Source organism: Scyliorhinus torazame, chromosome 14 (genome assembly GCF_047496885.1).
Source record: "Scyliorhinus torazame isolate Kashiwa2021f chromosome 14, sScyTor2.1, whole genome shotgun sequence".
In the NCBI taxonomy this organism is placed as follows: domain Eukaryota; kingdom Metazoa; phylum Chordata; class Chondrichthyes; order Carcharhiniformes; family Scyliorhinidae; genus Scyliorhinus; species Scyliorhinus torazame.
In genome coordinates this window covers 202,258,185-202,283,253 of record NC_092720.1, presented here as the reverse complement: position 1 = coordinate 202,283,253, position 25,069 = coordinate 202,258,185, and the positions used below count along the sequence as shown (strand labels likewise).

At 48.5% G+C, this 25,069-nt stretch overlaps 1 protein-coding gene across 1 annotated transcript in view; it reads right to left on the bottom strand.

Annotated features, from left to right (window-relative positions):
- Window positions 1–683: 683 nt before the first annotated feature.
- The window catches only part of LOC140390355 (zinc-binding protein A33-like), a 56,418-nt gene continuing 32,032 nt past the window's right edge, over window positions 684–25,069 (bottom strand). Inside the window, exons 5-7 of the mRNA XM_072475431.1 lie at window positions 7,511–7,533; window positions 5,918–6,030; window positions 684–2,184 (exon numbers count right to left, since the gene is read on the bottom strand). Coding sequence (XP_072331532.1) covers window positions 1,646–2,184; window positions 5,918–6,030; window positions 7,511–7,533 — 675 coding nt within the window. The 3' untranslated portion in view covers window positions 684–1,645. The remainder of the gene's footprint in view (window positions 2,185–5,917; window positions 6,031–7,510; window positions 7,534–25,069) is intronic.

The following is a 25,069-nucleotide window of genomic DNA, read 5'->3' as shown; positions in this document are numbered from 1 at the left end:
CACCCCAGTCACTGCATTCCAGACCCCAACCACTCGCTGGGTGAAAAAGATTTTTCAGACATCGCATCGGTTTGTTTTGCAAATCATCTGAAACCTGTGGCCTCTGGTTCCTGATCATTTTCCCAGCGGGAGCAACTTTCCTCCATCTCTGCCCAGCCCCCCTCATGATTTCGAACATCTCTGTCAAATCTCCTCTCAAGCCTCCTCCTCTCCAAGGAGAACAGTCCCAACCTCGCCCAAGCTATCCTCACAACTGAAGTTCCTCATCCCTAGAAACGTTCCGTAAACCTCTTTTGCTCTCTCTCCCAACGCGCTTGCATCCTCCCGATCGAGTGGCGCTCAGAACTGTACACAATATTCCAGCTGAGGTCATACTAGCGGCGGAGAGGATAGTAGGGGGGGGGGTGGTCTTGATTTTACATTTCCTCTAAAAGACAGCACCTGGGAAAGCGCAGAGTCTCCTCAATGCTGTGATGGAATTCCAGCCTCCATCATTGTCTTCAAGTCCTGGCCTGGGACTTTAACCCACGACCTTTTGTCCGGGAGGTGAAGGGGATTTGGTTTCCCATCACGCCATTTTAAATTTGGAAAATTGGCGGAAAGTTTAGGAGTGAGGGATTTGGAGAGAATTCAGGAAGAATATCCATGTTACCCGGTCTTAAACCAAAAGAAAAACACGATAATGTGGTTCTTATTTAATAATTATTTCACCATTAATGTGTCTGGTACTGTCACGGTAATGTTCGGCCTGACGGGGCAGTGGAAGCAGATCCACAAGGGAATTCGATACACACTCGGCAAGGAAAGATTTGCAGGGCTGCGGTATAGAGTCAGGGGTTAATTGGATACCTCTCCCAACGAACCTTAACAAGCACAGTCGGCCTGAATCGTTTCCTCTGTATGGCCGGGTTCGACGAGTCTGCAAATCGGTGTTGGAAATGAGTTAAAAGGTCTGAATTTGAAAAGCGATGAAGAATGTCGCACATTAGTGCGAAGAACGAAATAACTGAAAATGATGAATTGGGCACTTCATCATTCCCACGGCCTTCATTGCAAATGAATGGAAAACTCTGGAGCATTTGAGATATGGAGCTCTTGAGGTACAGTGGGCGGTGTTCCGGCTTCTGAGGCAGAGGCTTTGGGCTCGAGTCCCACCCCACGTCTTGATGGTTAATTCGTAAAGCCAATTAGGGGTGGCCGACAATATTTTAATTTTTTTATTTTTAAAAGTAGGGCGCGTTAACGGTGTGGGCAAACAGGTCGATTATTAACCTGCAAGTCCTTCCGATACTTGCCAATGGGAGGCAGCAAGAGAGGGAGAGACTGCTGGTCAGTCAGGGTGATGGGAAGGACATTGGTGCCTCGACCATCACTGTCCACCTCTCCAGCCCACAACATCACACTTTGTGCACATTGTCACAGCAACTCGGGCACCCCGATGGGGAGAACACACCACCCCCTCCACTACGCAAGATAAATAACAGTTTGCGGAAACAGTATTTAGTCGGCGGACAAAATGTAGTTTTTACACCCCAATAAGAAATGCTTAGCACATGGAAAATGGTTCAGAAAATGATTCAATGGATAATCAGACTGTGAAAGAAGACAGGTCCAGCGGAGAGCAAATCATCTTTTCATCAACGTGCTACAGTTTCAAGTGAAAGACCTTCAGCACTCCCCCGGTCATCGTCTCTGGGAAAGGCAGAAAGAATGGGTAGATCTTCTCTGTGAACCGGTAGGTGGAAGTGTAGAGGTGACTCATGTCATCGGCATTATAAAAGGACACCTGCCCCACCTCGTAGTCCACACAGATTCCCACCTTCTGCAGGTTCAGGTTTTGACAGCACTCCGATTCTGTGGCGTGGTGAGGGCCGTAGACATTCCCATTCCACTTTCGCAAGGTCCAAAACCCGTTTGACGGTGTCAGTGCCACGGCGCTGTGTCGGTCAATGGACTCTTTGACTGCCCCGATAATCCACTCGTCGAGCCTCTCCACGTGGATCTCCCAGTAGTGCTTCCCTGCCGAAAACCCTTCCCGCGCCAACACACAGCCGTAGTTACTGAACCGCTTTGGGTGGCAAGAAAACTCCTTCATCTTCGAGCGACCCTTCACCATCGTTTGGTCCTTGGAGAGGACAAGGTCGAGGCTTGCTGAATCCGAGTCCAGTGTCAAAGGGGCAGGAGCTGCAATCAAAGAGGTCAATAAGTTGTGTTGAAGGTAAGATCGACGTCAACAAAAAAAAAAATTTCAAAAGTATTTATCTGAAGCTATGGAGTGTTTAAAGGGGCAGGTCAGAGTAGCTTTAGAGGACAGATCAGTCTTTGATAACATTCAGATTTGAGTTTCAGTTTGTTAGCTGTTGTGCTCTGCACGATTAGGCACTTCACAGCCTTCTGGACTCGACATGGAGCTCAACTACTTCTGACTGGGAACTCTATCCATCTTGGTCCCTTGTTTTTTCCCAACCCCAAATTATTTTGCCTCAACTCAACCCTCTCCTCTCCCCACAGAACCATCTGTCACTTGTTCCTCCTTTTTACTTTTACTGAGCATAGAATTAGAATTTACAGTGCAGAAGGAGGCCATTCGGCCCATCGAGTCTGCACCGGTTCTTGGAAAGAGCACCCCACCCAAACCCACACTCCCACCCCATCCCCATAACCCAGTAACCCCACCCAACACTAAGGGCAATTTATCATGGCCAATCCACCCAACGTGCACATTTTTGGACTGTGGGAGGAAACCGGAGCACCCGGAGGAAACCCAAGCAGACACGTGGAGAACGTGCAGACTCTGCACAGACAGTGACCCAGTGGGGAATCGAACCTGGGACCCTGGAGCTGTGAAGCAATTGTGCTATCCACTTGTGCTGCCCGTGCTGCCCTTTTGTTCTGCGTTTAACACATCTTACCTTTATGCCACTATCAGCACCTTTAGCCCTGAACACTTCCATTGTCTTGTGTCCTAAACATCCTTGTCAAATCTCTGAGCCCACACCTATCCCTGCCCTGCTTTATCAGGTTAATGGCGGGGTGACGGAAAAGTAGGTTGATCCACAGACCAGCTCGTAATCAGAGAGTCCCTATGGTGCCGATGGAGGCTATTTGGCCCATCGATTCTGCACCCACCCTCTGAAAGAGCATTCTAACTAGGCCCACTCCCCCACCCTATCCCAGTGTCCCCATAAACCCACCTAACCTTTGGACACTAAGGGCAATTTGGCAAGGCCAATCCACCTAACCTGCACATCTTTGGACAGTGGGAGGAAACCGGAGCGCCCGGAGGAAACCCACGCAGACACGGGGAGAACGTGCAGACTCCGCACAGACAGTGAGCCAAGGCTGGAACTGAACCCGGGTCCCTGGTGCCGTGAGGCAGCAGTGCTAACCACTGTGCCACCGAGCCGTCCCGAACCTTCACATGTTGTCTCTGCCCTTCAATGCCCGTATCCCATGGTCAAAATGGCCGTTTGACCCTCTCAAACTCAACACGAGTTGGTTTTATTCCATTCTGAAATGTTGGCCCATACACCTCAGGAAGTAACTGATACGCACGGAGGATAGTTTTCTTCACCGCATCATACTCTACAGATGCCTCTGCAGTGATGCATTTACTTCATGCGCTCCACCTGCCAACCTACTCTGGAAGAACAAGGTCCAGGTTTCTTTTTGGCCATTGCATTTGCTTAGGCACCTTTGCAAAACTTTTCCATCTTCAGAAACAAAGAATCATCCCTTTCCTCAAACTTCGGGAGGCCTTGCACAATTTGAAGATCTCCACACTGGACACTGGCCTGGAAATAAGTTCCTCCCCACCTTCTGGTGGCTCTTTAATTCCCAGCTTTTTGAACTGATAATCTCTCTCTTTATCTCCTTTTCTATTTCCCCCTTTGCTAACTCTTGCGTTTCCAATTCCATTTCCTGTCTTTTTTCTCACTCCTGCCTTTCTGCGTGTTCACTTAAAAACGCTCTCTTTCTCTATCTCTTTCCAAACTATTTTTTAATTCGTTCACGGGACGTGTGAGGCGCTGGCTGGGTCAGCATTTATTGTCCAGCCCTAATTGCGCTCGAACCGATGGGCTTGCTCGGCCATTTTAAGATTCAAGCACATTGCTGTGGGTCTGGAGTCACATGAAGGCCAGACCAGATCATAGAACCCCGACAGTGCAGGATACCATTCTGCCCATCGAGTCTGCAGCGACCCTCCGAAACAGCTCCCTCCATAATCATGCTTCACAGAATGTCACGGTAGCCCCAGAAATATTAAATAATAGAATTTTCTTCACACAGCTCGTTCCTCGTTTTTACTCTTTAACTGGGACATGGGTGAAATTAGTTAGCAAAGATTTATAAGAATTGGCAAGTCATGTTGCAGCTGTATAGAACCTTAGTGAGGCCACACTTGGAGTATAGTGTTCAATTCTGGTCGCCACACTACCAGAAGGATGTGGAGGCTTTAGAGAGGGTGCTGAAGAGATTTACCAGGAGGTTGCCTGGTATGGAGGGCATTAGCTATGAGGAGCGGTTGAATAAACTCGGTTTGTTCTCACTGGAACGACGGAGGTTGAGGGGCGACCTGATAGAGGTCTACAAAATTATGAGAGGCATAGACAGAGTGGGTAGTCAGAGGCTTTTCCCCAGGGTAGAGGGGTCAATTACTAGGGGGCATTGCTTTAAGGTGCGAGGGGCAAGGTCTAGAGTAGATGTACGAGGCAAGTTTTTTTTACACAGAGGGTAGTAGGTGCCTGGAACTCGCTACCAGAGGAGGTGGTGGAAGCAGGGACGATAGTGACATTTAAGGGGCATCTTGGCAAATACACCAATAGGATGGGAATAGAGGGATATGGACCCAGGAAGTGTAGAAGATTGTAGTTTAGTCGGGCAGCATGGTCGGTACTGGCTTGGAGGGCCGAAGGGCCTGTTCCTGTGCTGTACTTTTCTTTGAGAGCTCGATATTGGGAGAGAGCAGAGTGGCGCATACATAGAAGATAGGAGCAGGAGGAGGCCTTTGGCCCTTCGAGCCTGCTCCGCCATTCATCACGATCATGGCTGATCATCCAACTCAATAGCGTAAACCTGCTTTCGCCCCATAGCCTTTGATCCCATTCTCCCCAAGTGCTATATCCAGCCGCCTCTTGAATATATTCAATGTTTTAGCTTCAATTACTTCCTGTGGTAATGAATTCCACAGGCTCACCACTCTTTTTGTGTGAAGAAATGTCTCCTTATCTCTGTCCGAAATGGTTCATCCTGAATCCTCAGACTGTGACCCCTGGTTCTGGACACACCCATCATTGGTAACATCTTCCCTGCATCGACCCTGTCTCGTCCTGTTAGAATTTTATAAGTCTCTATGAGATCCCCCCCTCATACGTCTGAACTCCAGCGAGGACAATCCCAACCTTGTCAATCTCTCCTCATATGACAGTCCCGCCATCCCTGGAATCAGTCTGGTAAACCTTTGCTGCACTCCCTCGAGAGCAAGAACATCCTTCCTCAGAGAAGGAGACCAAAACTGCACACAATACTCCAGGCACGCGGAATGGAGGGGAGGAGAGGGTGAAAGAAAGAGGATTGGAGGAGAATGTAGAGGAGGGCAAGCAAACCGAGAGGAAGAGGCAAAGAAGGAGAGGAAGGGTCGGGAGAGAGAGATAAAGAAGAGAGAAAAGCCGAGGGGACTGGCAAGTAGGAGGAACAGAAAAGGAGAGATGAATTGAAAGGAGGAGAGGAGCAGAGATCGGAGCGGAGTGAGGAGGCGAGGGGAAGAGAGGAGGGAGAGAGAAGGTGAGTGAGGGAGTCGGGGAGAGAGGGGCAGAGAAGAGAAAATGGTGAGGTGAAGAAGGGAGAGAGCAGCGGAAAGGAATAAGGAGGGGAATAGGTGAGAGGAGATGGGAGGAACATAGGGACGAGGCATTACCTGGGCTGATTATATTCAGCATCTGTTTCCATACTGTGTACTTCAGAGGTCCATTGAACTCCCCTAGATTCAGTTCTGGTGCCTTTAGTACAGGTTTCGTCTGCAAGTCACATCTGTAAAGAAACCACACGTTATTCAATAAAACCGGAATGCACTTCAGCGAAAGTGATTACACACAAAGCAGCTTGGTTCAGGCTCAATAACACAGGGGTAGATTTAGCTCATGGGCCAGGTGTAGAATAGGCGGCTGAACACGGATAATCCATATTACATCTCGCCCAATTTACTGTCCCTATAAACGTTCCCATGGCAATAACGGGCTGCACACCTGTTCCTTCGACGTCAGGAGGAGAAATGTTAGAATCTATTATAAAGGACGTGATGACTGGGCACTTGTAAACTAATGATACGAAGGTAAAGGTAAAGTCGCCATAGTCCCAGGTGACCATAGGTTACTTTCCCCTTTGAATGGGGGGGGGGGGGAGCTGACTGGGTGGTGATTTAACCTGAGGATCACCACACATCAGGCGAGGGGCAAGGTCGAGATGGTGGTGCCTTCATTCATAACCTCAGCCGGTACGGGGTTTGAACCCACGCTGCTGGCCTCGCCCCACCATCACAAACCAGCTGCCCAGCCAACTGAGCTAAACCAAACTAATGACATGATTGGGCAGATTCAGCGTGGATTTAGGAGGGGGAAATCAGGTTTGGTGAACCCGTTGGGAGTTTTTCTTTGAGGATGTGACTCGTAGCATGGATAAAGGAGAACTAGTGGACGTGGTGTACTTGGATTTTCAGATAAGGTCCAACACAGGAGGTTGGGAAACAATATTGGAGCACGTGAGATGGGGCTGGGTGGTCATGTATCGATTGAGAACTGGGTAACAGACTGGTGGGAACTTTACTCTGGATCTAACCTGTGCTGTACTTGTCCTGGGAGTGTTTGATGGGGACAGTGTAGAGGGAGCTTTACTCTGTATCTAACCCCGTGCTGTACCTGTCCTGGGAGTGTTTGATGGGGGCAGTGTAGAGGGAACTTTACTCTGTATCTAACCCCGTGCTATACCTGTCCTGGGAGTGTTTGATGGGGGCAGTGTAGAGGGAGCTTTACTCTGGATCTAACCTTGAGCTATACCTGTCCTGGGAGTGTTTGATGGGGGCAGTGTGGAGGGAACTTTACTCCGTATGTAACCTCATGCTATACCTGGCCTGGGAGTGTTTGATGGGACTGTGTAGAGGGAGCTTTACTCTGTACCTAACCCCATGCTGTACCTGTCCTGGGAGTGTTTGATGGGACAATGTAGAGGGAGCTTTACTCTGTACCTAACCCTGTGCTGTACCTGTCCTGGGAGTGTTTGATGGGACAGTGTAGAGGGAGCTTTACCCTGTATCTAACCCTGTGCTGTACCTGTCCCGGGAGTGTTTGATGGGACAGTGTAGAGGGAGCTTTACTCTGTATCTAACCCCGTGCTGTACCTGTACTGGGAGTGTTTGATGGGGGCAGTGTGGAGGAACTACTGCTCTCTATTGAGATTGAGAAACTGTGAGGAGGAAGCAGAAACAAATAAATTAGCTGGTAAATAAATTACTCACCTTTGAAGAATGCCTTTGATTTCCTGTAAAAGAAAATGAAAGAGAATTTGCCTTTAATACAGTCTCTTGTTGGGCTTATGCATCATTGCAGTGCACAGTGCTCTGTGTACTGACCATCGGGAACTTGCTGGGCTTATGCAGTGCACAGTGGGGAACTTTAATCTAAAATTAGTGCTTGGAATTCCCCATCTCGGAGCACCCTGTTTGCAACATGGAAATATTTCTGGCGCCCAGCGCTGATGACCTTCTGTTCAATGATCATGAGACACATTGAGACCTAATTCAGCAGCCCAGTCACTCTGCCCCACTAGGTTCACAACACTCCTCCTGGGATGAATCGGAGATGCCTCAAAATGGCCTGTCCTACCAAATACTGTCAGGCGCTCCATTAAAGCTCCTCATGATTTAGTACACCTCAGTTTAATCTCTCCTCAGCTTCCCTCCATAAGAAAGCAAGCTAGCCCAGACTTTCCAATATCTTTCTTCAGCTTAGGTTAGCACAGTGGTTAGCATAGTTGCTTCACAGCTCCAGGGTCCCAGGTTCGATTCCGGCTTGGGTCACTGTCTGTGCGGAGTCTGCACGTTCTCCCCGTGTGTGCGTGGGTTTCCTCCGGGTACTCCGGTTTCCTCCCACAGTCCAAAGATGTGCAGGTTAGGTGGATTGGCCGTGCTAAATTGCCCTTAGTGTCCGAAATTGCCCTCAGTGTTAAGTGGGGTTACTGGGATAGGGTGGAGGTGTTGACCTTGGGTAGGGTGCTCTTTCCAAGAGCCGGTGCAGACTCGATGGGCCGAGTGGCCTCCTTCTGCACAGTAAATTCTATGATAAAAGATTTCCCATCTGCCTTATTAACAGAACAGCCGTATCTACCGTCCAGCTGCCTTCACGGATCTGCGGACATACACTCTCTCTTCATCTTTCCAAGCAAGCCTGTTCCCCCCTCAGTAATAGTTTTGTGTAGAGCGTCAAATAAAACCAGAAAAAAAAAAAAGGGCACTGATCATTGACTCGGTCTGGTCCTGACTCGTATAGAACTTCTCCGAGATACCTAGGCCTTCCTTACTCCACTTGTTTGCTGTGAAGCAGCAGCTGCACATCTTGTCTAACTCCAGCAGGGGGTGCACTTGTACTGATCAAACAAGTCATTTCTCCATGGAATCATTTAAAAAAAATAATAATCTGTCCCTCTCACTGAGACTAAGGCAGCTGGTGGAACGAATGGCAGATGTGTTTAAAAAGCCACAGGATCGCCATCAAGTGTAAAATTGCATTTTTCACCAGCAAAACATGCCCAGAAACATAACGTGTATTTGACGTTTTGCAAGCACCCTCTATAAACACCCCGGGTTCGACAATGCTTCCATTTTTAAACCCCGGTCCTTGCTCACAAATCTCTCTCCCCCCCAGCTCCACGCCCTCTCAATGCATGGCCTGACCTCACCCTGTCTCTGCGCCCTCCTCCAGCCTCTCAACCCTCTGAGATCCCTGGGGAAGGTGGTGGCCTAGTGGTAGTGTGGGTAGCGATCTGGGGACCCGGGTTCGAATCCCATCCATGGCGGACAGCAAAATTCAAATTCAATAAAAATCTAGAATTTAAAAATCCACTGATGACCACAAAACAGTTGCCGATTGTCATAAAATCCCATTTGGTTCACCTAATGTCTGTCACGGAAGGAAATCCGCTGCTCTTCCTCGGTCTGGCCCACACCAATATTCTTAAATGGGCAATAAATTAATGAATGAAAATGAAAATCGCTTATTGTCACAAGTAGGCTTCAAATGAAGTTACTGTGAAAAGCCCCCCCCCCCCCGCCGCCGCCCCACATTCCGGCGCCTGTTCGGGGAGGCTGGTACGGGAATTGAACCGTGCTGCTGGCCTGCCTTGGTCTGCTTTCAAAGCCAGCGATTTAGCCCTGCGCTAAACCAGCCCCTATGTTGGCCTAGCCAATCAATAAAATAAAAATGGCTCCAACTCGGGCCTGTTGAGCATAGTGACTTCCTTTGCTGTGCTGTGGCTCATGTCTGCAGCCCATGTTTTTCTAATCATTAAAATTGGATCTAAAAATATGGAATGTCAGTACACAACTGTCAGTACCCCATCAATTCACACGAGACGGAGAGTTGAAGTGAACAGTGGTTTTAATCAGCTAGAACTGCGACTGCTCTGTACTGAGAGCCGCCTACAGGCTGCAGATCTATATACCTCCCCTGAGGGGGCGGAGCCAGAGGCGGAGCCCACAAGGGCACCAGCATAATTCAATGTAATGTAATACAATAGCGAATGGTCGCAGTAATACATTCACCGCAACAATTACTCCAATTCCTGTCACCAATGGAAATTTCCTTCCCGTCGCTCTCCACCATCCGAATTCCAAGCACCCACTGCATCGGATTTTCTGCAGCGGAACTCTGCAAAAATGGATGCCAAATCTTGCGTTCCTGATGTCCCCCCCCCCCCCCCCACTTTGGCGGTCGCCAACATCTCCGTCGGCCCCACACAGGCCGATCGAAATCGAAGGGCAATGTCGCCCCAATCTAACCCGCACCCCTGGGAAGCTGATGCGATGGGGTTTGATGCTGAGCTTTCCCTGGTATGAAGCGATGGCATAAACCCAGCCTGCCACCTGTTTGTCAGTCAAAGGCAACCCCCGCACCCTCCCTGTGGAGCCCAGCAGTGGGTGCGGTGTATGACGGGCAGGGCAGATGATACAACCCCACGCCTGCCACGGGCAGCCCTGAGGTTTTGCTATCGTTGGAGGCTGCATGTGCAGACTTGGCGCTCAGCTGCAGCAGACTTTCACGCTCCGATCTTGACCACAGCGGTCTCAGTTGGAGCGCCTCTTCTGGTTTTCTTCCTGCTGTGGGTTGTGTAGGAGTCAGCCTGCTCACGTCACAGCCCACGAGGCCAACCCGACAAAATTACATCTCGCCAGATCGACCATTCTTGTAAATCAGTCGCCCCAATGATCGAATCCATTAAACGGTGTGCCAAGGAACTGCTACACCCGCAGCCACCAAAGTCAAAATCAAAAGCTCTCAGGTCAGAAACCTTTCCCAACGCCAGGATGTTAAAAAAAATGGGTCACCACAATTGATTTTGCAAAGATTCCTTGACCTTTGTCTTCTGGGTAAATAAGAGCATCGGAACTAGGAGCTGGAGTAGGAAATTCAGTCCCTCCCGCCCGCTCCTCCATTCAACATGATCATAGCTGATCTCCCCTCGGCCTCAACTCCACCGTCCTGCCCGTCCTCCATAACCCTTCAACCCATTTCTAATTAAAAATCTGTCCATCTCCTCAAATTTACTCACTGTCCCAGCTTCCATTATATTCTGGGGCAGGGAATTCCACAGATTCACGACCCTTTGAGAGAAGTCACTTCTCCTCATCTCGGTTTTAAACTTGCTGCCCCTTATCATAAAACTGTGACCTCGCGTCCCAGATTGGCCCCCCGCAAGAGGAGGTTTCCTCCCTACATCTACTTTGTCAATACCTTTTATGCCTCAAGTAGATCTCCTCTCATTCTTCTGGGCTCTGGAGAGTATAACCCCAAACTCCTCAATCCCTCTTCTTAAGACAAAACACTCATCTCCGGAAGCGAGCTAGTGAACCTCCTCAGAACTGCCTTTGATTCAACTACATCCCTCCCCAAATAAGGTGACAAAACAGTTCACAGCACTTCGGGGCGGTCTCCGAATTCCTTACACAGTTGCAGCAGCACTTCCCTACTTCTATATTTCATTCCGTTAACTATAAAGGCCAAAATTCCATTTGCCTTCCTTATTTAGAGCACCCAATTATTGTTTCCAATTAAGGGGGGCAATTTAGCGCGGCCAATCCACCTAAGTTGCACATCTTTGGGTTGTGGGGGCAAAACCCACGCAGACACGGGGAGAACGTGCAAACTCCACACGGACGGTGACCCAGGGCCGGGTCCTCAGCGCCGTGAGGCAGCAGTGCTAACCCACTGGGCCACCGTGCTGCCCTTCGCCTTCCTTATTAACTGCTTTACCTGCACGCTAATTTTCTGCGATTCATTCACAAGGATGCCCAGTTCCCTCTGCAACGAAGCACTCTTGACATTTTTCGCCATTTAGATAAAAGGTTGAAATGGAGGCTGATGTCTCTCGCCACTTCGATAATAAAGTGAAATGTATGTTCTCCCTGCAGTACACGGTATGACCACACGAGGCAATAAGCCCACCGGCAGGCCCTGGACACGCAACTGGTGCCCATTTTGAGTTTGAAAACCCCGAGTCAGTGATTGACTAAAGCGGTCTCCGACGGAGGAGATCGAGCTGCTGCACCTGACTTGTGACAGCATGTTAAAAACACGCCACCCAGTCCGTAAGGTAGCCATCATTCTGGATTAGTATCGCCCAGGTGTATCCAGTTAAAACAAGCATTTTGTTGCTATTGCCCTTCACAAGGTCCGACGTGAGTAAGGTGGGATGTTCCGTTTTGACAAAGGTGAAGCAATGCAAATGAGCCGGCTGAATGCCACGCCTGATGTGTGCGGCTCTCGCTCATCCCGATTCGAGTGAGATTGTGGTAACCCAGCAGGCTCGCAGCTGAGCAACAGTGAAATATACGTGAAATACCATTTTCTTACGACACTGAGGTTTGATTGCATCTACAATGAGTTTCATAGTTAGCTGCTTATTATTACTGGGCTGCGTGGATGATCCATTTAGTTGAAGTGGTCACCTGAAAAGAGTTTAAAACCCAAAGCACTAGACCGTCCCATCAAACAGTCCCAGGGCAGTTATAGTGACATTCCCGCTACATTGTCCTGTCAAACATTCCCAGGACAGTTACATAGTAACATTCCCGCTACACTGTCCTGTCAAACATTCCCATGGCAGTTACATAGTAACATTCCCACTACACTGTCCTGTCAAACATTCCCATGGCAGTTACATAGTAACATTCCCACTACACTGTCCTGTCAAACATTCCCAGGGCAGTTACAGAGTAACATTCCCGCTACACTGTCCTGTCAAACATTCCCATGGCAGTTACATAGTAACATCCCCGCTACACTGTCCTGTCAAACATTCCCAGGGCAGTTACAGAGTAACATTCCCACTACACTGTCATGTCAAACATTCCCAGGGCAGTTACATAGTAACATTCCCACTACACTGTCCTGTCAAACATTCCCATGGCAGTTACAGAGTAACATTCCCGCTACACTGTCCTGTCAAACATTCCCAGGACAGTTACATAGTAACATTCCCGCTACACTGTCCTGTCAAACATTCCCAGGGCAGTTACAGAGTAACATTCCCGCTACACTGTCCTGTCAAACATTCCCAGGACAGTTACATAGTAACATTCCCGCTACACTGTCCTGTCAAACATTCCCAGGGCAGTTACACAGTAACATTCCCGCTACACTGTCCTGTCAAACATTCCCATGGCAGTTACATAGTAACATTCCCGCTACACTGTCCTGTCAAACATTCCCAGGGGCAGTTACTGAGTAACATTCCCGCTACACTGTCCTGTCAAACATTCCCAGGGGCAGTTACAGAGTAACATTCCCACTACACTGTCCTGTCAAACATTCCCATGGCAGTTACATAGTAACATTCCCGCTACACTGTCCTGTCAAACATTCCCAGGGGCAGTTACTGAGTAACATTCCCGCTACACTGTCCTGTCAAACATTCCCAGGGGCAGTTACAGAGTAACATTCCCACTACACTGTCCTGTCAAACATTCCCAGGGCAGTTACATAGTAACATTCCCACTACACTGTCCTGTCAAACATTCCCAGGGCAGTTACACAGTAACATTCCCGCTACACTGTCCTGTCAAACATTCCCAGGGCAGTTACAGAGTAACATTCCCGCTACACTGTCCTGTCAAACATTCCCAGGGGCAGTTACAGAGTAACATTCCCGCTACACTGTCCTGTCAAACATTCCCAGGACAGTTACAGAGTAACATTCCCGCTACACTGTCCTGTCAAACATTCCCAGGACAGTTACAGAGTAACATTCCCACTACACTGTCCTGTCAAACATTCCCAGGACAGTTACAGAGTAACATTCCCGCTACACTGTCCTGTCAAACATTCCCAGGGGCAGTTACTGAGTAACATTCCCGCTACACTGTCCTGTCAAACATTCCCAGGGGCAGTTACTGAGTAACATTCCCACTACACTGTCCTGTCAAACATTCCCATGGCAGTTACATAGTAACATTCCCGCTACACTGTCCTGTCAAACATTCCCATGGCAGTTACAGAGTAACATTCCCACTACACTGTCCTGTCAAACATTCCCAGGGCAGTTACAGAGTAACATTCCCGCTACACTGTCCTGTCAAACATTCCCATGGCAGTTACATAGTAACATTCCCGCTACACTGTCCTGTCAAACATTCCCATGGCAGTTACATAGTAACATTCCCGCTACACTGTCCTGTCAAACATTCCCAGGACAGTTACATAGTAACATTCCCGCTGCACTGTCCTGTCAAACATTCCCAGGGCAGTTACAGAGTAACATTCCCGCTACACTGTCCTGTCAAACATTCCCAGGAGCAGTTACATAGTAACATTCCCACTACACTGTCCTGTCAAACATTCCCAGGGCAGTTACAGAGTAACATTCCCGCTACACTGTCCTGTCAAACATTCCCAGGGGCAGTTACAGAGTAACATTCCTGCTACACTGTCCTGTCAAACATTCCCAGGGCAGTTACATAGTAACATTCCCGCTACACTGTCCTGTCAAACATTCCCAGGGCAGTTACATAGTAACATTCCCGCTACACTGTCCTGTCAAACATTCCCAGGGCAGTTACAGAGTAACATTCCCACTACACTGTCCTGTCAAACATTCCCAGGGGCAGTTACAGAGTAACATTCCCACTACACTGTCCTGTCAAACATTCCCAGGGCAGTTACTGAGTAACATTCCCGCTACACTGTCCTGTCAAACATTCCCAGGGCAGTTACTGAGTAACATTCCCGCTACACTGTCCTGTCAAACATTCCCAGGGCAGTTACAGAGTAACATTCCCGCTACACTGTCCTGTCAAACATTCCCATGGCAGTTACATAGTAACATTCCCGCTACACTGTCCTGTCAAACATTCCCAGGACAGTTACTGAGTAACATTCCCGCTACACTGTCCTGTCAAACATTCCCATGGCAGTTACAGAGTAACATTCCCACTACACTGTCCTGTCAAACATTCCCAGGGGCAGTTACAGAGTAACATTCCCGCTACACTGTCCTGTCAAACATTCCTAGGGGCAGTTACAGAGTAACATTCCCGCTACACTGTCCTGTCAAACATTCCTAGGGGCAGTTACAGAGTAACATTCCCGCTACACTGTCCTGTCAAACATTCCCAGGGCAGTTACATAGTAACATTCCCGCTACACTGTCCTGTCAAACATTCCCATGGCAGTTACAGAGTAACATTCCCACTACACTGTCCTGTCAAACATTCCCAGGGCAGTTACAGAGTAACATTCCCGCTACACTGTCCTGTCAAACATTCCCAGGGGCAGTTACAGAGTAACATTCCCGCTACACTGTCCTGTCAAACATTCCCATGGCAGTTACATAGTAACATTCCCGCTGCACTGTCCTGTCAAACATTCCCATGGCAGTTACAGAGTAACATTCCCACTACACTGTCCTGTCAAACATTCCCAGGACAGTTACAGAGTAACATTCCCACTACACTGTCCTGTCAAACATTCCCAGGGGCAGTTACTGAGTAACATTCCCGCTACACTGTCCTGTCAAACATTCCCAGGGCAGTTACAGAGTAACATTCCCGCTACACTGTCCTGTCAAACATTCCCAGGACAGTTACATAGTAACATTCCCGCTACACTGTCCTGTCAAACATTCCCATGGCAGTTACACAGTAACATTCCCACTACACTGTCCTGTCAAACATTCCCATGGCAGTTACATAGTAACATTCCCACCACACTGTCCTGTCAAACATTCCCAGGGCAGTTACATAGTAACATTCCCACTACACTGTCCTGTCAAACATTCCCAGGACAGTTACAGAGTAACATTCCCGCTACACTGTCCTGTCAAACATTCCCATGGCAGTTACATAGTAACATTCCCACTACACTGTCCTGTCAAACATTCCCAGGGCAGTTACAGAGTAACATTCCCGCTACACTGTCCTGTCAAACATTCCCAGGGCAGTTACACAGTAACACTCCCGCTACACTGTCCTGTCAAACATTCCCAGGACAGTTACAGAGTAACATTCCCACTACACTGTCCTGTCAAACATTCCCAGGGCAGTTACAGAGTAACATTCCCACTACACTGTCCAGTCAAACAATCCCAGGGGCAGTTACAGAGTAACATTCCCGCTACACTGTCCTGTCAAACATTCCCATGGCAGTTACATAGTAACATTCCCACTACACTGTCCTGTCAAACATTCCCAGGGCAGTTACAGAGTAACATTCCCGCTACACTGTCCTGTCAAACATTCCCAGGACAGTTACATAGTAACATTCCCGCTACACTGTCCTGTCAAACATTCCCAGGGCAGTTACAGAGTAACATTCCCACTACACTGTCCTGTCAAACATTTCCAGGGCAGTTACAGAGTAACATTCCCGCTACACTGTCCTGTCAAACATTCCCAGGGGCAGTTACAGAGTAACATTCCCGCTACACTGTCCTGTCAAACATTCCCATGGCAGTTACAGAGTAACATTCCCGCTACACTGTCCTGTCAAACATTCCGAGGGGCAGTTACAGAGTAACATTCCCACTACACTGTCCTGTCAAACATTCCCATGGCAGTTACAGAGTAACATTCCCGCTACACTGTCCTGTCAAGCATTCCCATGGCAGTTACACAGTAACATTCCCGCTACACTGTCCTGTCAAACATTCCCAGGGGCAGTTACAGAGTAACATTCCCGCTACACTGTCCTGTCAAACATTCCCAGGGCAGTTACAGAGTAACATTCGCACTACACTGTCCTGTCAAACATTCCCAGGGGCAGTTACAGAGTAACATTCCCGCTACACTGTCCTGTCAAACATTCCCAGGGGCAGTTACAGAGTAACATTCCCGCTACACTGTCCTGTCAAACATTCCCAGGGCAGTTACAGAGTAACATTCCCGCTACACTGTCCTGTCAAACATTCCCAGGGGCAGTTACAGAGTAACATTCCCGCTACACTGTCCTGTCAAACATTCCCAGGGCAGTTACAGAGTAACATTCCCGCTACACTGTCCTGTCAAACATTCCCAGGGGCAGTTACAGAGTAACATTCCCGCTACACTGTCCTGTCAAACATTCCCATGGCAGTTACATAGTAACATTCCCGCTGCACTGTCCTGTCAAACATTCCCATGGCAGTTACATAGTAACATTCCCACTACACTGTCCTGTCAAACATTCCCAGGGGCAGTTACAGAGTAACATTCCCACTACACTGTCCTGTCAAACATTCCCAGGGGCAGTTACAGAGTAACATTCCCGCTACACTGTCCTGTCAAACATTCCCAGGGCAGTTACATAGTAACATTCCCACTACACTGTCCTGTCAAACATTCCCAGGGGCAGTTACACAGTAACATTCCCGCTACACTGTCCTGTCAAACATTCCCAGGGCAGTTACATAGTAACATTCCCACTACACTGTCCTGTCAAACATTCCCAGGGGCAGTTACAGAGTAACATTCCCGCTACACTGTCCTGTCAAACATTCCCAGGGGCAGTTACTGAGTAACATTCCCGCTACACTGTCCTGTCAAACATTCCCAGGACAGTTACATAGTAACATTCCCGCTACACTGTCCTGTCAAACATTCCCATGGCAGTTACATAGTAACATTCCCGCTACACTGTCCTGTCAAACATTCCCAGGGGCAGTTACAGAGTAACATTCCCGCTACACTGTCCTGTCAAACATTCCCAGGGGCAGTTACAGAGTAACATTCCCACTACACTGTCCTGTCAAACATTCCCAGGGGCAGTGAGAACCATAGACCTTTTGCAGAAGGAGGCCACGAGTCTGCACCAGCCCTTGGAACGAGCGCCCTACTTAACCCCACTTCTCCTCCTATCCACGTAACCTTGGAACCCCACCTAAACGTTTTGGACATTAAGGGCAATTTAGCACGGCCAATCCACCTAACCTACACATCTTTGGACTGTGGGAGGAAACCGGAGCACCCGGAGGAAACCCACGCACATACGGGGAGGATGTGCAGACTCCGCACAGACAGTGACCCAAGCCGGAATCGAACCTGGGACGCTGGAGCTGTGAAGCAATTGTGCTATCCACAATGCTACCCCAACTGAACTCCTCAGACCATGTCCTGACATGGACTTTTCAAACTGTCTGAAGGCTGTAGGAGGAAAGTTTCCTCTACACAGTATCATCAAACACTCCCAGGACAGGTACGCCACGGGGTTAGATACAGAGTAAAGCTCCCTCTACACTGTCCCATCAAACACTCCCAGTACAGGTACAGCACGGGGTTAGATACAGAGTAAAGCTCCCTCTGCACTGTCCCATCAAACACTCCCAAGACAGGTACGCCACGGGGTTGGATACAGAGTAAAGCTCCCTCTACACTGTCCCATCAAACACTCCCAGTACAGGTACAGCACGGGGTTAGATACAGAGTAAAGCTCCCTCTGCACTGTCCCCATCAAACACTCCCAGGACAGGTACAGCACGGGGTTAGATACAGAGTAAAGCTCCCTCTACACTGTCCCATCAAACACTCCCAGTACAGGTACAGCACGGGGTTAGATACAGAGTAAAGCTCCCTCTGCACTGTCCCCATCAAACACTCCCAGGACAGGTACAGCACGGGGTTAGATACAGAGTAAAGCTCCCTCTGCACTGTCCCCATCAAACACTCCCAGGATAGGTACAGCACGGGGTTAGATACAGAGTAAAGCTCATTCTACACTGTCCCCATCAAACACTCCCAGGACAGTTACAGAGTAACATTCCCGCTACACTGTCCTGTCAAACATTCCCAGGGCAGTTACAGAGTAACATTCCCACTACACTGTCCTGTCAAGCATTCCCAGGGGCAGTTACTGAGTAACATTCCCGCTACACTGTCCTGTCAAACATTCCCAGGGGCAGTTACACAGTAACATTCCCGCTGCACTGTCCTGTCAAACATTCCCAGGGGCAGTTACAGAGTAACATTCCCACTACACTGTCCTGTCAAACATTCCCAGGGCAGTTACACAGTAACATTCCCGCTGCACTGTCCTGTCAAACATTCCCAGGGGCAGTAACATAGTAACACTCCCGCGACACTGTCCTGTCAAACATTCCCAGGACAGTTACAGAGTAACATTCCCGCTACACTGTCCTGTCAAACATTCCCATGGCAGTTACAGAGTAACATTCCCACTACACTGTCCTGTCAAACATTCCCAGGACAGTTACAGAGTAACATTCCCGCTACACTGTCCTGTCAAACATTCCCAGGACAGTTACTGAGTAACATTCCCGCTACACTGTCCTGTCAAACATTCCCATGGCAGTTACAGAGTAACATTCCCGCTACACTGTCCTGTCAAACATTCCCAGGGGCAGTTACAGAGTAACATTCCCACTACACTGTCCTGTCAAACATTCCCAGGGGCAGTTACAGAGTAACATTCCCACTACACTGTCCTGCCAAACATTCCCATGGCAGTTACATAGTAACATTCCCGCTACACTGTCCTGTCAAACATTCCCAGGGCAGTTACAGAGTAACATTCCCGCTACACTGTCCTGTCAAACATTCCCATGGCAGTTACACAGTAACATTCCCGCTACACTGTCCTGTCAAACATTCCCAGGGCAGTTACAGAGTAACATTCTCGCTACACTGTCCTGTCAAACATTCCCAGGGGCAGTTACACAGTAACATTCCCGCTGCACTGTCCTGTCAAACATTCCCAGGGGCAGTTACAGAGTAACATTCCCACTACACTGTCCTGTCAAACATTCCCAGGGCAGTTACACAGTAACATTCCCGCTGCACTGTCCTGTCAAACATTCCCAGGACAGTTACATAGTAACATTCCCGCTACACTGTCCTGTCAAACATTCCCAGGGGCAGTAACATAGTAACACTCCCGCGACACTGTCCTGTCAAACATTCCCAGGACAGTTACAGAGTAACATTCCCGCTACACTGTCCTGTCAAACATTCCCATGGCAGTTACAGAGTAACAATCCCACTACACTGTCCTGTCAAACATTCCCAGGACAGTTACAGAGTAACATTCCCGCTACACTGTCCTGTCAAACATTCCCAGGACAGTTACAGAGTAACATTCCCGCTACACTGTCCTGTCAAACATTCCCATGGCAGTTACATAGTAACATTCCCGCGACACTGTCCTGTCAAACATTCCCATGGCAGTTACAGAGTAACATTCCCACTACACTGTCCTGTCAAACATTCCCAGGGCAGTTACAGAGTAACATTCCCGCTACACTGTCCTGTCAAACATTCCCATGGCAGTTACACAGTAACATTCCCGCTGCACTGTCCTGTCAAACATTCCCATGGCAGTTACACAGTAACATTCCCGCTACACTGTCCTGTCAAACATTCCCATGGCAGTTACAGAGTAACATTCCCGCTACACTGTCCTGTCAAACATTCCCAGGGGCAGTTACAGAGTAACATTCCGACTACACTGTCCTGTCAAACATTCCCAGGGCAGTTACAGAGTAACATTCCCGCTACACTGTCCTGTCAAACATTCCCATGGCAGTTACACAGTAACATTCCCGCTGCACTGTCCTGTCAAACATTCCCATGGCAGTTACATAGTAACATTCCCGCTACACTGTCCTGTCAAACATTCCCATGGCAGTTACATAGTAACATTCCCGCTACACTGTCCTGTCAAACATTCCCAGGACAGTTACATAGTAACATTCCCGCTGCACTGTCCTGTCAAACATTCCCAGGGGCAGTTACAGAGTAACATTCCCACTACACTGTCCTGTCAAACATTCCCAGGGCAGTTACAGAGTAACATTCCCGCTACACTGTCCTGTCAAACACTCCGAGGACAGTTACAGAGTAACATTCCCGCTACACTGTCCTGTCAAACATTCCCAGGGGCAGTTACTGAGTAACATTCCCGCTACACTGTCCTGTCAAACATTCCCATGGCAGTTACATAGTAACATTCCCGCTACACTGTCCTGTCAAACATTCACAGGGCAGTTACAGAGTAACATTCCCACTACACTGTCCTGCCAAACATTCCCAGGGCAGTTACAGAGTAACATTCCCGCTACACTGTCCTGTCAAACACTCCCAGGACAGTTACAGAGTAACATTCCCGCTACATTGTCCTGTCAAACATTCCCAGGGGCAGTTACAGAGTAACATTCCCGCTACACTGTCCTGTCAAACATTCCCATGGCAGTTACATAGTAACATTCCCACTACACTGTCCTGTCAAACATTCCCATGGCAGTTACATAGTAACATTCCCACTACACTGTCCTGTCAAACATTCCCAGGGCAGTTACAGAGTAACATTCCCGCTACACTGTCCTGTCAAACATTCCCATGGCAGTTACATAGTAACGTCCCCGCTACACTGTCCTGTCAAACATTCCCAGGGCAGTTACAGAGTAACATTCCCACTACACTGTCATGTCAAACATTCCCAGGGCAGTTACATAGTAACATTCCCACTACACTGTCCTGTCAAACATTCCCATGGCAGTTACAGAGTAACATTCCCGCTACACTGTCCTGTCAAACATTCCCAGGACAGTTACATAGTAACATTCCCGCTACACTGTCCTGTCAAACATTCCCAGGGCAGTTACAGAGTAACATTCCCGCTACACTGTCCTGTCAAACATTCCCAGGACAGTTACATAGTAACATTCCCGCTACACTGTCCTGTCAAACATTCCCAGGGCAGTTACACAGTAACATTCCCGCTACACTGTCCTGTCAAACATTCCCATGGCAGTTACATAGTAACATTCCCGCTACACTGTCCTGTCAAACATTCCCAGGGGCAGTTACTGAGTAACATTCCCGCTACACTGTCCTGTCAAACATTCCCAGGGGCAGTTACAGAGTAACATTCCCACTACACTGTCCTGTCAAACATTCCCAGGGCAGTTACATAGTAACATTCCCACTACACTGTCCTGTCAAACATTCCCAGGGCAGTTACACAGTAACATTCCCGCTACACTGTCCTGTCAAACATTCCCAGGGCAGTTACAGAGTAACATTCCCGCTACACTGTCCTGTCAAACATTCCCAGGGGCAGTTACAGAGTAACATTCCCGCTACACTGTCCTGTCAAACATTCCCAGGACAGTTACAGAGCAACATTCCCGCTACACTGTCCTGTCAAACATTCCCAGGACAGTTACAGAGTAACATTCCCACTACACTGTCCTGTCAAACATTCCCAGGACAGTTACAGAGTAACATTCCCGCTACACTGTCCTGTCAAACATTCCCAGGGGCAGTTACTGAGTAACATTCCCGCTACACTGTCCTGTCAAACATTCCCAGGGGCAGTTACTGAGTAACATTCCCACTACACTGTCCTGTCAAACATTCCCATGGCAGTTACATAGTAACATTCCCGCTACACTGTCCTGTCAAACATTCCCATGGCAGTTACAGAGTAACATTCCCACTACACTGTCCTGTCAAACATTCCCAGGGCAGTTACAGAGTAACATTCCCGCTACACTGTCCTGTCAAACATTCCCATGGCAGTTACATAGTAACATTCCCGCTACACTGTCCTGTCAAACATTCCCATGGCAGTTACATAGTAACATTCCCGCTACACTGTCCTGTCAAACATTCCCAGGACAGTTACATAGTAACATTCCCGCTGCACTGTCCTGTCAAACATTCCCAGGGCAGTTACAGAGTAACATTCCCGCTACACTGTCCTGTCAAACATTCCCAGGAGCAGTTACATAGTAACATTCCCACTACACTGTCCTGTCAAACATTCCCAGGGCAGTTACAGAGTAACATTCCCGCTACACTGTCCTGTCAAACATTCCCAGGGGCAGTTACAGAGTAACATTCCTGCTACACTGTCCTGTCAAACATTCCCAGGGCAGTTACATAGTAACATTCCCGCTACACTGTCCTGTCAAACATTCCCAGGGCAGTTACATAGTAACATTCCCGCTACACTGTCCTGTCAAACATTCCCAGGGCAGTTACAGAGTAACATTCCCACTACACTGTCCTGTCAAACATTCCCAGGGGCAGTTACAGAGTAACATTCCCACTACACTGTCCTGTCAAACATTCCCAGGGCAGTTACTGAGTAACATTCCCGCTACACTGTCCTGTCAAACATTCCCAGGGCAGTTACTGAGTAACATTCCCGCTACACTGTCCTGTCAAACATTCCCAGGGCAGTTACAGAGTAACATTCCCGCTACACTGTCCTGTCAAACATTCCCATGGCAGTTACATAGTAACATTCCCGCTACACTGTCCTGTCAAACATTCCCAGGACAGTTACTGAGTAACATTCCCGCTACACTGTCCTGTCAAACATTCCCATGGCAGTTACAGAGTAACATTCCCACTACACTGTCCTGTCAAACATTCCCAGGGGCAGTTACAGAGTAACATTCCCGCTACACTGTCCTGTCAAACATTCCTAGGGGCAGTTACAGAGTAACATTCCCGCTACACTGTCCTGTCAAACATTCCTAGGGGCAGTTACAGAGTAACATTCCCGCTACACTGTCCTGTCAAACATTCCCAGGGCAGTTACATAGTAACATTCCCGCTACACTGTCCTGTCAAACATTCCCATGGCAGTTACAGAGTAACATTCCCACTACACTGTCCTGTCAAACATTCCCAGGGCAGTTACAGAGTAACATTCCCGCTACACTGTCCTGTCAAACATTCCCAGGGGCAGTTACAGAGTAACATTCCCGCTACACTGTCCTGTCAAACATTCCCATGGCAGTTACATAGTAACATTCCCGCTGCACTGTCCTGTCAAACATTCCCATGGCAGTTACAGAGTAACATTCCCACTACACTGTCCTGTCAAACATTCCCAGGACAGTTACAGAGTAACATTCCCACTACACTGTCCTGTCAAACATTCCCAGGGGCAGTTACTGAGTAACATTCCCGCTACACTGTCCTGTCAAACATTCCCAGGGCAGTTACAGAGTAACATTCCCGCTACACTGTCCTGTCAAACATTCCCAGGACAGTTACATAGTAACATTCCCGCTACACTGTCCTGTCAAACATTCCCATGGCAGTTACACAGTAACATTCCCACTACACTGTCCTGTCAAACATTCCCATGGCAGTTACATAGTAACATTCCCACCACACTGTCCTGTCAAACATTCCCAGGGCAGTTACATAGTAACATTCCGACTACACTGTCCTGTCAAACATTCCCAGGACAGTTACAGAGTAACATTCCCGCTACACTGTCCTGTCAAACATTCCCATGGCAGTTACATAGTAACATTCCCACTACACTGTCCTGTCAAACATTCCCAGGGCAGTTACAGAGTAACATTCCCGCTACACTGTCCTGTCAAACATTCCCAGGGCAGTTACACAGTAACACTCCCGCTACACTGTCCTGTCAAACATTCCCAGGACAGTCACAGAGTAACATTCCCACTACACTGTCCTGTCAAACATTCCCAGGGCAGTTACAGAGTAACATTCCCACTACACTGTCCAGTCAAACAATCCCAGGGGCAGTTACAGAGTAACATTCCCGCTACACTGTCCTGTCAAACATTCCCATGGCAGTTACATAGTAACATTCCCACTACACTGTCCTGTCAAACATTCCCAGGGCAGTTACAGAGTAACATTCCCGCTACACTGTCCTGTCAAACATTCCCAGGACAGTTACATAGTAACATTCCCGCTACACTGTCCTGTCAAACATTCCCAGGGCAGTTACAGAGTAACATTCCCACTACACTGTCCTGTCAAACATTTCCAGGGCAGTTACAGAGTAACATTCCCGCTACACTGTCCTGTCAAACATTCCCAGGGGCAGTTACAGAGTAACATTCCCGCTACACTGTCCTGTCAAACATTCCCATGGCAGTTACAGAGTAACATTCCCGCTACACTGTCCTGTCAAACATTCCCAGGGGCAGTTACAGAGTAACATTCCCACTACACTGTCCTGTCAAACATTCCCATGGCAGTTACAGAGTAACATTCCCGCTACACTGTCCTGTCAAGCATTCCCATGGCAGTTACACAGTAACATTCCCGCTACACTGTCCTGTCAAACATTCCCAGGGGCAGTTACAGAGTAACATTCCCGCTACACTGTCCTGTCAAACATTCCCAGGGCAGTTACAGAGTAACATTCCCACTACACTGTCCTGTCAAACATTCCCAGGGGCAGTTACAGAGTAACATTCCCGCTACACTGTCCTGTCAAACATTCCCAGGGGCAGTTACAGAGTAACATTCCCGCTACACTGTCCTGTCAAACATTCCCAGGGCAGTTACAGAGTAACATTCCCGCTACACTGTCCT